The sequence below is a fragment of the Sciurus carolinensis genome, chromosome 9 (genome assembly GCF_902686445.1).
Source record: "Sciurus carolinensis chromosome 9, mSciCar1.2, whole genome shotgun sequence".
Taxonomy (NCBI): domain Eukaryota; kingdom Metazoa; phylum Chordata; class Mammalia; order Rodentia; family Sciuridae; genus Sciurus; species Sciurus carolinensis.
Genome location: NC_062221.1, coordinates 73,390,915 through 73,404,532, shown reverse-complemented (window position 1 = coordinate 73,404,532; position 13,618 = coordinate 73,390,915). Strand labels below are relative to the sequence as shown.

General features: G+C 46.0%; 1 protein-coding gene across 5 annotated transcripts in view; it reads left to right on the top strand.

The window, feature by feature from the left end:
• Pla1a (phospholipase A1 member A) overlaps nt 1-13,618 on the top strand; it is a 38,749-nt gene that overhangs the window by 18,753 nt on the left and 6,378 nt on the right. For 4 of the 5 annotated variants that reach the window (XR_007110252.1, XM_047564725.1, XM_047564726.1 and 1 more), the window contains exons 2-8: nt 3,083-3,284; nt 5,054-5,231; nt 5,709-5,817; nt 6,579-6,680; nt 9,358-9,447; nt 10,273-10,440; nt 11,911-12,000. Coding sequence is in view for 4 of the 5 variants with exons in the window: in XM_047564725.1 (XP_047420681.1) it covers nt 3,083-3,284; nt 5,054-5,231; nt 5,709-5,817; nt 6,579-6,680; nt 9,358-9,447; nt 10,273-10,440; nt 11,911-12,000 (939 nt within the window). In the remaining variant the exon portion in view is untranslated. The remainder of the gene's footprint in view (nt 1-3,082; nt 3,285-5,053; nt 5,232-5,708; nt 5,818-6,578; nt 6,681-9,357; nt 9,448-10,272; nt 10,441-11,910; nt 12,001-13,618) is intronic. The other variant, XM_047564729.1, reaches the window with a different exon arrangement.

Below are 13,618 nucleotides of genomic sequence, written 5' to 3'. Positions count from 1 at the left end.
TTGACAACTTAATGAGACCCAGTCTCAAAATAAAAATTAAAAAGTCCTGGGACTATAGCTCAGAGGTAGAGCTACTCCCCCTGGGTTTTATCCCCATTAACACACACACACAGGAGGGGTGGGGTGGGGAGAAAAGGCTTATTTAGCTCATGGTTTTAGAGGTTCAAGTCTAAGATCAGGAGGCCTCTTTGGTTTGGCCTCCAGTTTGGGTGGCTCATCATGGTGGGGGGGCCATGTTGGAGCGAAATGTTACATCTCAAGTCAGGAGTTGAGAGAGAAAGAGGAAGAGTCCAGGGCCCCACCCACATTCCCCTTTGAGGGCATATCCCCAATGACCTAAGGACCTCTCACTAGCCCCATCTCTTATAGACCTACTGTACCTCCTAAGATTGCCACCTTGGGGATCAAGACTTCACATATAAAACTTTGGGGGACACCCAAATTACACTCAATCCATAGAACTTGCCTTGTGACATGTTATGCTTATTCAAAAGGACTCTTAATTCTGCTATATGGATACAAATTTTTCTGTATGACCAATAGAGCAAATGTATTAACTTATGTAGTTTAAATTGTCATGTTTAAGCAGAATTCTTTCATCCTTTCTTTATAAAGCCAAAGACTGGGGAAGGCAGATGAATAGTACAGTTAAGTATCTCTCTCTCATGCAGGAGCTCAAATTGCGGCTGAGGAACTCAAGGGTGGGGTGGGGGAAGCTGCACTCAGAGAGGGCTTGATTCCAGGAGTGTCCAAGACCTGGCTGCTCGGAAGGGCTATGCCAGGGGACTGGGGACAAGATCCAGGGCTCAGAAGCAGTGATGGGGGTGATGCTCCCGAAGGCCTTGCTGTGTGAGGTATATTCTCTCAGGACTGGGTTCCCACAATCCACTTGTGGCTCGACTTTCTAGTACATCCCAGATCCATACCTGCCTTGTGTCTGTGCCCCTGCGTTTCCTCTGACAGCAGAAAACCACTGCAGAATCTAAAATGGCTGTCTTTCTCAGTGGAGGGGCCTGCATAAAACAAAGTCTGCAATCTGGGCTTTTCTAGGAACCACTGATTCTGGGAGTCACTTTGTCTTGTGGCAGTACTGCTAGGAAACTGCCAACAGCACCACAATTGACCTCTGTGCTGGGGTCAGGGTGCACCCCGCTGCTCCTGCCAGGCTCTCCCTGTTGGAGGTGCTGGAAGTCAGGGACCACACCTCTGCATCACAAGAAAGGACATGGGTGTGGGATGCTGGGTATTGACCATGGGCCAGATTTTTAAATTCCTGGAAAGGAAGTTAATATTGTAAAAGACTCTTCAGTGACCTTGACCAGAAAATATCCAGTTTAGTGGTGTGTATTGTAAGGTGCTGCTGAGTAGGTGTAGCTTGTTAAAGCTCTTCTCTACCAGTTGGCTAGCAGTCAATGGCTGAATGCTGGAAGGTTCTAGATTTTCTCTGGACTCCACATAAGAACAAGAATTGGTTATGGGGGACTAGGGCGTTTGAAATCCTCCAGGATGGACTTTCAGACCAGGATGAGCCTGGTTCCCAGGGCGAGCCTGGTCCCCAGGGCAATGACTCGTTTGATGTGTCAAGGGTTCTTTTTAGAAAATTGTTTTAGTTTGGTGGGGTGACTGTAATGAAGTGCCACAGACTTAAACGAAATTTTGTATCTCACAGTTCTGGAGGCTGGAAGTCTGAGATCAGAGCGTTGGTAGGGTGGGTTCCTTCTGAGGGCCGCAAGGGAAGGATATTTTCCAGCCTCTCTATGGCTTCCAGGTGGCTGCCTTCCTCCTCTGCCTCTTCACATCATTTTTCCTTGATTGCTGTCCAAATTTCCTTTTCTTATAAGAATGCTGGTCATATTGGATTAGGGATCACTAGGATACTGCCTTTTATCAGTGACGAGTTCTGCTTCCTCAGATGTTAAAGTATAACACCAGAGAAGCACGCTGAGGCAAGCATATTAAGCAGGTTTTATTTAAAGGTAGTAACACAGACTTCTCCTGGGAGGGAGAAGGGGGTCATGGCTAATGTTCTGGTATCCCAAGAAGTGAGTGTGCCCTAACCTTTTTATAGATTATCTCCTGCTCTCCCGCCCCCCCCCCCCCCATTCTCTCTCTCCTTCCTTCCTGACTAGGCCCAGGAGATGCTGGTGTGATGGCAAAAAGGTGAGAAGCAGATGGGCAGGGGGAAGGGCCAAATGGAGTGGTTCAGGCAGGTAGGGGCCCAGGGGCATTAATTAGCAATTCCCTGTCTGCAGCCTTTTTAGTTGGGGTAGTGTAGGCAGGTGACCTTGCTGATCAAAGGGCTCTGGAGACAAGTTACCCAGGGGTAACAGCATGGTGTTTTACCTAGGATTTTATTTCCTTTTTTTCACTTTTTCCCTGGTTTTGTGACCTGAGAAACTTCTATTTGTGGGTACATCATCATACCCAAAGGTTAGCACTTCTCGGGAGTGGGAACACTCCTCTTCTGCAAGTTCTGATACTATATGGTCCAAATTTTGTCATAATATACAATCACTTCTTCCTTCCAACAAACTTTCACTCAAAGCCCAAGACAAGGCCAAGAACAGAAAGGTTTCCAGGAGACATTCCAATCTCCTAGGGGTGGTCTCGAATTTCCCAGATTCACATGGCCTTCATTCCTCAGTTGGACCTGATTTCCTTTAATTTTGGTTTCAACCATACTGGCCTCACTTTAACTGAATTACTGTTGTAAAGATCCTCTCTTCAAATGTAGTCAGGTTCTAAATTATTAGTGGTTAGGACTTCCACAAAAGAATTTGAGGGAAGGGACACTCTCTCAGCTCATAATAGCCATTTCCATGTGGGCTTTAACCTCCTCTAGTTGAGCACTATTCATATTCTTCTCTATCATTTTATCCTTAGGCATGAAAAATATTCACAGATTTTGGTTACAGAATTAATGCAGGTTTTAATCATTAAGTGATTTTTGCTCTAGCTGACTTATAATAAACCCCACACCTGAAAGTCCCTGTTTCTTTCTTCCTTCCAAGAACATCTTTCTTCTCTCTAAAAATAGATAACCTTACTCTGGATGTTCTTGTTCTATTTTCTTTTCTTCCAGGGGATGTACCTCCTACCCCACAGCCAAAGTGCACTGACTTCCAGAATGCCAACCTCCTCCGAGGCACCAATCTCAAAGTGCAGTTTCTCCTCTTTGCACCTTCAGATCTTAGCTGTGGGCAGCTACTGGAAGAAAGCAATGACATCCAAAACTCTGGGTTCAATGCCACTCTGGGAACCAAACTAATTATTCACGGATTCAGGTGGGAGTTAACAAGTCAATATGATCTCTTCAACTGAGAACTATGAAGGGGACATAGTGCCACAGGAAATTAGTGGGGAGCCAGAGGAGTATTTACTGACCATCACACCATCCATCCCTCAAGCCCTGCCATTTTCGAAGGTGTCTCTAAACACGCACACCACTGTGTTCCTCATTCTTGTTGGTCATGGATGTCACTCCTCCACTCAGTCTTGTCTGCATACTCACAAACAGAATATATGTGTGCCTTTGACAGGTCATGTTATACACAGGGCTTCAGTTTCCACATCTGATTTAAAGAAGAAGTCTTAGGGATGGTCTCAGTGGTTCCTGAGTGAAAACTTCATGCTGTCATCCCTGAAGTGTGGGCTGCATGACATGATTCATCTCAGACAGTGAGGTCACAGGCTTTGTAAAGTTACCCAGGGGTAACAGCATGGTGTTTTACCTAGGGTTTTATTTCCTTTTTTTCACCTTTTCCCTGGTTTTGTGACCTGAGAAACTTCTATTTGTGGGTACATCGTCATACCCAAAGGTTAGCACTTCTCGGGAGTAGGAACACTCCTCTTCTGCAAGTTCTGATACTATATGGTCCAAATTTTGTCATAATATATAGTCACTGACTCTCAATTCAATCACTTCTTCCTTCCAACAAACTTTCACTCAAAGCCCAAGACAAGGCCAAGAACAGAAAAGTTTCCAGGAGGAACGAGGGAGAGAGTATGGTGGAATAGCAGCACTATACAACAACTCAAGTTGAGGGAATCTGATGAAGAGGTGGGCACAGAGGATCACCACCCCCTGAGTCCTGCCCTCCCTGCCTCCTGGATCCCTGGACTCAAGGGCCCAGCTACACACTTCCTTAGACATTCCCTCTTCGTTCTCGTTCCAAAGTCTCTCCTCTAGCAAGTCTCACATTCTGTCAATATCCAAGGCTGAGTCTCTGCCTCAAAGCAGGGATGGCTAAGAGAGCCAGAGAGCTCATCAGGCCAGTTGCTCTCTTGGCTTCTAAGTTCCCCCAAACCACTTTCCATGGCACAATCCAGTTTGCACTCCTCTGCGTGCAAAAGCATGCTCAGATCATCACTACAGCGGAGGTTACTGGAAAAACTTCATTTCTGATCCCAATTGGTTGGGAAAGATTTCTGAAAAAATTTCCATCATTCTTTTTCTGTAAAAGTCTCATTATACCTTAAGTTCCAGAAGGACAGGGACTATAACTTATTTGTCTTTATTTCTTACAAATAACATAGCATACTACTTGGCTATGGTACTCAACAAAAGTTTGTTGAATGAGGGGATGGGCAAATGAATGAATGAAGACATCCTCAAGGAAAGAGCCTATATTCTAGAATGAGAATTAAGATCATAAATCTAAAGTTTAAGGTACAAAGTCATCTTTTTCACAAACAACACAAACAGGGGTAGAGCAGTGCCTGTGGTTTATGTAGTTTATGTACTGCACAAATGTGCCTGACCAAAAGAGGTGTGCTGAAATCCAGCCTGAGCTCTGAGCCCTGGCACCAGGCTGCAACCACCTGGACCATAAGACACCCTGGTGTAATTACATGAAGCCTCCCCATGTGCTGGCAGGAGGCTGGGCAACTTTGGAATTATGTCCTTCTTGTGCCCAAAGCACTGCGTGATGGACCCCCATCGTACCCATTTCCTAGTTTTGACTTCTCTGGGTTTGGGATTAATAGAGGCTTCCATGACAATAAATATCAACTCAGCAGGTCATTTTCCTCTCCTTTTTGTGCCCATGTCTAGGGCTTTAGGAAAAAAGCCTTCCTGGATTAATACATTCATTAGAGCCCTTCTGCATGCAGTAGATGCTAATGTGATCGCTGTGGACTGGGTTTACGGATCTACAGGTGTCTACTTCTCGGCTGTGGACAATGTGGTTAAGCTGAGCCTGGAGATTTCCCGTTTCCTCAGTAAACTCCTGGTAGGTGCTAAAGAACTTAGGGTGAGTTTGGGCTACTTACAGAGGAGAAATGGGGCACAAAGAGAAAAGACTCATCCCTCAAGGAGGCTCAGGGCAGAAGCAGAGCCATTCAAGGCTTGTTGGTCTTTAGATCAAATCTCGAGTTAGCCACTGGCGGTGCTGACTAGGTAGGGTGTTGAACCTGGCAGAGGCTCCTGCTCCTCCTCTGTAGAAGGAGTAGTAGATGGTGAGTACAGATTGCCTGGCATTTGGTGACCCCTCAAAAGGGGGTGTCCTGGTCATTAGTCACATACTTTGAAGTGAGGGGATTGACAAGGAGGGGAGCTCCAGAAGAAGATAAGTGATTAATGGATGAGAGGTCTGCCCTTTTCTCCAAATCCCGAGTGGCAGATGTGTCTGCCCAGGGTGCTCGGCCTCTGAAGTCTCAGGGAAAAGTTGTTGTGGCCCAAAGGAATTCACTGTCAATGTCCATTCCAGGCGCTGGGTGTGTCGAAGTCTTCTATCCACATCATTGGAGTTAGCCTGGGGGCCCACGTTGGGGGCATGGTGGGACATTTCTATAAAGGCCAGTTGGGACGGATCACAGGTAATGTTTCTCCCTGCCCATCCTCCCAGGGTTTAGAGATAGAAAGGAATTGTCCTGGACATGCCTCTTTTGAAGGGCAGAGTGGTGTGTTGAGCCTTTGTTCTTATGACTGAGTCGTCTATTACCACTGACATTTATTTATTGTAGTTGTTTTACATAAAATGCTATTGTTACTATTGTAAGATCTCTAATATTAGCATCAGAGGTTGTGTATTTCTGAGCCCCAGTGTCTAGATCTATAAAATGAGCTGTAAAATCCCGTGTCTTCTTGGCCCACTGTGGGAATCACCTTCGGTTTTGCTACACACCTTCCAATGTGGGAGGAGCACTTTATGCTTCAGGAGCCACTCTCGATCAATAAGGGACTAGGACGATGTGGTAAATACCCCAACTTCCTGGCTTTTTGGTGGGATAATTCTGAGTCATGTTCCACATAATCTTCCAGCGAGGCCCCTGTGGGGTAAGAACCAGTAGCTCCTGAAGGTTAATGTTATCACATTAGCCATTGCCAAATGGTTGGTGTTATCAAACTCATTTTAGAGCCAGAAAAACTGGGTTATTGAAGGTTACCTCAAGAGAGACAACAGTGAGTGGGGTTTCTTGGGTAAGGTGGTCCCCAGTTAGTTCTCCCAAGCCTTGGTCTTTGCTGGAAGACTCCATGATCTGAACTGGAGGGGCAGCCCGTGAGGGATACAGTGGGCCTGTGGCAGTTCCTGTAGATGAGAGGAAAGGGGGCTACTGATAGCAGTCTGTCCTTTCAGGCCTGGACCCTGCTGGACCAGAGTACACCAGTGCCAGTCTGGAGGAGCGCTTGGATGCTGGGGACGCCCTCTTTGTGGAAGCCATCCACACAGACACTGACAGTGAGCTGGTGGTGTGTGTGTGTGTGTGTGTATGATGTGCCTGGGGAGAGGGAGTAAGCACAAGGCAGAGGCCAGGAGGCTGGCATCGAGTGGTGTGGCCCTGTTTCCCTCAGGGCTTCTGCTCTACAGTGAGGAGTTACCAGGATGGTCTTCAAAATCTCTTCCAGGAATCATTCTGTCACCACCGAGACAAATGGTTTTTCTTTTTAGCTGCCAATACTCTGCAGGATTTTCATTTCTGGAGGAAAATTGCTTGTTTGGGGTTGCACTCTCTGATTCAATACCAGACTTTGTGCTGAGAAGGAATTGGGGAGGAAATCGCTGTCTTGCTGACTTATGGGAAAGCCATGCTGCTTTTTCAGGGTGACTGCGTCTGATCCCTAGGGATGTGGGGGATTCCTTTCCCCAGGCACAAAGCTCATCTGGACTCTCCTCCTCCCCTGTCAACAAGTCCAGTCCTCAGTGCAATGGAGAATCAGAATCCCCCTTCCAATAGTGACAGGTACAGGAAAGACCAACTCTCAATCTATTATGTCCAAATTAAGCCCTTCTGACCAACTGGGAAAGGAGGTGGTTGGTCCTCCACATTTCTACCTGATGGAAAATGTCCAGAGTCTGTGCCAGGCGACTGTACTCAGAGTCGTTGGAGCAAGGAGAAATAACATCTGGCCTTGGCCAAAGGAGTTGCAGTTTAAGAAAGAGATGTCTGTGTCTCATTCCCTGTGGTCACAGCATTCTTTAGCATCCAAGATGTATGATTCTGGAAGAAGCCCACGCAGCCTCATTCCCACCTTCCCTGAACAGAGTGGAAATCACACCCCATGCTACTCTGTCTGCCTCTGTCAGGTGAATTAGCCTTGTTCATTAATAACACGAGTCCCTTCTGTCCCTAAATTTGCTAACTAGATGACTTAGGTCCCCAGTTACCTGAGATAGGTCTTAGGCCCTTTAAGGTTCCTGATGGGATTGAAAAAAAGATCATTCCATTTATCCAATTCATCTTTACTGAGCCATGTAATCAGTACTGAGAATACAGCAGTGAATAGGCTTCAGACAAGGTTCCTGCCCACATGGAACTCACAGGCTACATGGTCAGGCACCTATCCATTTATTCACTCAATAACTTGTAGGCACTCACTGTGAGCTAGGAAGTGTACTAGGTGGTAAGGACCCAGAAGATAAAGATAAATGTTAGGCAAAAGACCTGCCGTTGTGGATCTTATATCCAAGGAAACAAATGCAATAATTACACATTGTGATTATTATAATCAAGGAGTAGTGAGAGAGGGTGACCAGTAGGGGATCTGCTTCACAGGATTATTGGAGATCATCTGTTCAAGAAGATGTGAGGTAAGACTTAGCAGAGAAGAACGAGTCAGCCCTGGGAAGCCTGGGAGAAGATCCCTCCAACTAGAAGTGAAATGCAGGCCTGGACACGAGCTCTTGGTTTGTTCTAGAGACAAGAAAAAAAGTCACGTGGTTAGAGGGCAGTGAAGGAGGAAGAGGTATTGAGTGGGTTGCAGAACAGGGAACAGTCTATACTGGCCTCAGCAAGGAGCTTCCCTTTGGTTCTAAGATCACTGAGAACAGGGCAGAGACTTGGGTTGCTTTAAGAGACTGCAGCTTCTGTGCAAGGAACCAACTATAGGAGATCGCTAAGGGAGGCCCAGAGGCCCAGGACAGGGCAATTGCAGGAGTCATCTGGGTGAAAGGGTGGTTTGGGCCATGGTGGTGGCAGTAGAGACAGACAGTAGTAGAAAGATTCAGAATATATTTCTGAATATATTCTGAGATAGAGCTGACCACACTCTAATGGGCTGAGTGTGGGGAGTGAGAAGGCTGGGATTAAGGGTGATTTCTGTGTCTTACTCAGCTTAGATGTCATTAAACAAATAAAACACAATCAGTTTCTTACAACAGTGACAGATGACCTGAAGGATAAAATCAGGGTCCTTGGTGGTTGGGCTAACCCAGCCTGAGGTTGGGAGGGGGGTCAGGTGTGCTATGTGGGAGGGCCTGGGATATGGCCACAGGTGACAAGAGAAGGGCTGGAGTCTTAAACTCAGCTCTTTTTAGTCACCTCATATTTCCACTCAGTCAAGAGAGCACAAAAATATGTTTTGTGGGAGACTACGGAAATGTGACCCCAAAACTTACTTATCCAAACTGTTGCTTGAAGGAAAACAGAAACTGGGAAATTTATCAAGCTTATAATATTGTTTTATACAAACTTGATTGGGGAGTATTTTCTTGATTTTATTTGGTGAATGTGGGTACCAGTTTTTGTTCGTTTGTTTCTATTTGGTACTGAGGATTAAATGTAGGGGCGCTTAATCTCTGAGCCACATCTTTAGCCCTTTTTATTTTTTTATTTTGAGACAAATTCTTGCTAAGTTGCTTAGGGCTTCACTGAGTTGCTGGGGCTGGCTTTGAACTCATGATCCTACTGCCTCAGCCTCCCAGCCACTGGGATTACAGGCAAGTATGGGTATTTTATATATTGATTCTTTTTTGGCTCAGCATGACCCATCTTATAAAGTCTCACAGCTCTTTGGAATGAGGTGGACACAGACTAGGGTGGGCTCCTAAGGCAAGACCTCCGGCATTGCTGCCAGTGGATCCTACTGTAGGCCTAGAAAATATGTCCCTGAAGGTAATGGGGTTCTGCTTCTTTCAGATCTGGGTATTCGGATTCCTGTTGGACATGTGGACTACTTCGTCAATGGAGGCCAGGACCAACCTGGCTGTCCCACGTTCATTCATGCAGGTCAGAAAGCCAGAGCGTTGGTGTTTGCCTGCCCTGCAGGCTGGGGATCAACACCGGTCTTCTTTGCTGTGTCCTACAATGCCTCACTCTGCACTTATCAAGAATCTTTGGAGACCATGAATTTCAGACAAGAGTGCCTGATTTGGGTGCAGGCAATTGCTAAAGACTCCAGAAGCCTGCCTGGGGTTGTAGCTCACCCCCAATCTTAGCCACTGCCAATCCAGCCAATGGGAGTCGTTGCACACTTTTAAGTAGGGAGTAATAAAAAAAAAAAAAAAAAGTAGGGAGTGATAACAACAATAGAGCCAAGTAAATTGGGAAACTTGGCAGATTTATTTTTATCAGTCATTTGGCCAGTCAAGCTTCAGCACTTCCGCTTTAGAGATTATCATGAATTGCCCTGACAACTGATCATGATTGTCTCATTGCTGGGTTCGGTAGAATGAGGTTGTAAAAAATCGCTAGTGTGGATGGAGATGAAGAAGATAAGAAAGTGCAGGCAGCCAACCATGTCCAGAAGTGGAGTCAGCACCTTCAACTCTCTGTGTGCTCCCACCTTATGAGAGAGAATTTGCATGATCACGGAAGAATGGCTCTCAAGTCAGGCAATTTGCACTGCAGTTTAAGCTCATATAACTCAGGAAAAGGAAAAGGGAGAAAGTGGTAACCATGTCCATTAATATTTTAAGAATGTGAGTCAGGGGATATCCTATGTATTTATAGCCTTTTGTAATATGAAATTGGTAGTTACAGTAAGTAGCATGAAGGGAGTTTCCATTCGTCTTGACTGAAAACTTGGCTGTGTGCTTTTTTTCCCCTATTCAGGTTACAGTTATCTGATCTGTGATCACATGAGGGCTGTGCATCTCTACATCAGTGCCCTGGAGAATTCCTGTCCATTGATGGCCTTCCCCTGTGCCAGCTACAAGGACTTCCTTGCTGGAAACTGTCTGGATTGCTTTAACCCTTTTCTGCTTTCCTGTCCAAGGATAGGTAAAATGTCACCCTTTGGACTCCCCTTGACACTTTGGGGATAGTTTAAATCTCGCCACTTATCACCTCTTTACCTTCTAATCTCCAATAATCAAAAGATCTATTCAACCGAGGGAAAGAAAAATTAATCAAAGAAGTGCTCAGTCTGTTCTCACAGAAGATGCAGCTGGCCCTGAGTCCCGCCCCTCACCAACTCCCCTGCCCATTGCTAGCACCCTTCCTCTGCACCACACTCTTCACACAGACAGCCCCTCATCTGGAAGTCCAGCCTAAGGACATTCTCTAGAAACACTGGCACAGTGCAGAGCCCCTGCCCTTCTCTGACAGGTGCTTCCACAGGTCCTCCTAGCTAGGCTGGCCATCTCCAGCTCTTCAGAGTCCCTTCATCAGTGTGTTTTGGAAAAACTCCAAAATGGCACACAGCCCCACATTAAAGGTGCAACACTGTGGTAGCTACATGTCAACTGGTGTAGAGGGAGTTGACTAATAGCTGGGCGACTTGGGCATGTTCCGGATGATCCAGGCCAGTCTGGGGAGAGAAAGCTGAGGGATCTGTCTTCTAACGTACTTGTGTGGACTGTTGCTGCAGATATCCTGGGGTTATCCAGGGTGAAAAACTCCTGGGTAATGGAAATGCTTCTCCCCATCCCACACTCTCCCACCTCCCACCACTTCAAACTGCAGCAGCCTAACATTGCTTGTACAAATGAAATGGATGCCAGCTTGATAAAATCTTAGAGGAAGGGTATCTTCCCATAACAAAAGAAGCCGACACTATTTCTGTCTCAGTGGGTGTATGTCTGCATTCCCCCCAGATGTGATGGACCAGTCACATGTAATAGCCACTTCCCATTGACTGCCCAACCTCAGCTCTCTCTTCACTTTCCCTTGCACCGAGCACCCCAGAGATGCTAACCACATATACTTCCAAGTGTATAGTACATTTCCTCATCATGTGGGCCTTTGCCCTAACTCTCTTCTCTGCCCTGAACACCTGACTGCCATCTACAGTCTTCAAGTCCAATATTCCCCTTGCACTGTGTCTCCCCTGAACAGGATCCAAATGCCATTAAAACAATTGTCATGTAGACTGATTTTCAAGAAAGAGACATATATTTTTTAATTTCTTATAATTATCTATCAGGAATGGGTCATATAGCCAGTCATGGTGGCACACACCTGTAATCCCAGCAACTCGGGAGACTGAGGCAGGAGAATCAGCAGTTTGAGGTCAGTTTGGGCAACATAGTGAGACACTGCCTCAACATAAAATTTTTAAAAAGGGCTGTAGCTGTAGCTCAGTGGTAGAGTACTTGTCAAGCATGTATAAGGCCCTGGATTCAATTCCCAGTACCCAGAATGAGCACACAATGTATATGTCTGTAGAATACTGTGTATGTAAATTAATCTATACATGGCTGGGTGCTGTGCAACCCTGAAATGGCCTCCTCTTTGCTTCTTTATTTCCAGGACTGGGGCAACAAAGTGGTGTCAAGATAGAGCCGCTTCCCAAGGAAGTGAGAGTCTACCTCCTGACCACGTCCAGGGCTCCGTACTGTGGTGAGTAGGGACAAAATGCATGCTCTGTCAATGTGCCCATTGGAAGAGTCCAGGACTCCAATCTGGGCTGTGTTCAGCCCAGTGTGGGAGCCCAGGTGAGGTGAAGTACTGGGGCAAAGATATTCTGGGAAGTGGGGGAGCAGTTCCTGGTCTTAGATGGAACCAGAACTGTAAGAATGAGTCCAGTCCACAGTTCCACAGATGAGGTCCTAGGGTATTCTACTGTTTATGTACTGATCCTCTTTTCTTCTCTCACCCAGATTTGCCCTGGGAGGTGGGTCTGTCTAGAGCGTATTGGCTCATGCTTCTGGGTCCTCCCTCCTATATACTTCCCCCTCCTTGGTGAGCACTGCATGTGTCTCCCATTGTGGCAGCCCTACTGGATGAGGGTCCTGTGTAATGCAGACAGTCTCACCCTCTGCCCACCCTCTCCTTCACAGACACATTCAAATGGTCCATAGTTGCTTCTCACTGCATTGCTTTGAAGCTAAAATGTGGGTGATTCTAAAAGATGTACAATATGAAAGTCTGTCTTAGAACCATAAACTACATTACAAGTGTAGCTTATTTTTCCCCAAGCTATATGTCTCTTAACTATACTTCCTGGTTTAGGTTTGTTGTGTTAAGTTCTTCCTGACTACTTTGTGGTGTGTACAGGACATAATTGTGCTGGTTTGGATAATACATTATGTGGGCATCCTCACTTTAACTGATTTTCTGATTAGCTTGTGTAAGTTAGTGGAAGGGTCTTTGTTACTACTTCTTTCAGTTATTATAAAGTCTGATGCAATGTGATATGGAGCCCAGAGCTCAGACTCTGGTCACACAAATCCTGGATTTGAATCTCAGCTTCTCCACTTTCCAGCTGTGTGATTAGGAGCAAGTTACTTAATCTTTCTGGACTTCTTATGTGAAAAATGGGAATAATAACAGTACCTACTTGCAAGAATTAATTGTGAGGATAAAACAATGGTATATGGGAAGTCCCTGGCACAGTGATTGAAACCTAATAAAGAAGCATTCCCTTCCTTTAGAGAATTTGAGAGAACAGATGGAGGTATTGATACCTTCAGGCCAGAGAGAGTTCATGGCAACATCTCTCCGGGCCAGAATAGGTTGCAGAGTTTACAGTGGGCTTTCCATACATGTCAGCTTATTGGCCAGTCCAATTCTGAGAGGAGGGGGTGAGGAAAGGGAAACTCTGAGGGACTGAACAACATGCCCACAGTGCACAGTTGGGTGAAAAAGTCAGCATCAACCCCAAGTCTTCTGACTTCCAAACCTATGCCCTTTCCACACAGCTTCTGCCTCCACATTGGCCTCTGTTTCTGCTCCATGTTTTTTGATCACTCTTCCGACAGAGGCTGAGGGAGGATGCAGGGTCTCAAGGTGGAGGCATGGCTACCAGCCAGATGTCCTGGCTTCTGATTCCAGCTCCCCGACATATGGAAGCAACCTGAACTGGTTCCACCCTGTCTGCACAGCTAGGAATACACCTGCAGGAGAACCTGGGACATTTGGAGGTTAATAGAATTTTAAGGTCTCTGCTGAGGTAGATTCACAGACTCCTGATTTTTCTGGTCGTGTTCATTGTGAGACCTTATCCTTCTACCCACAA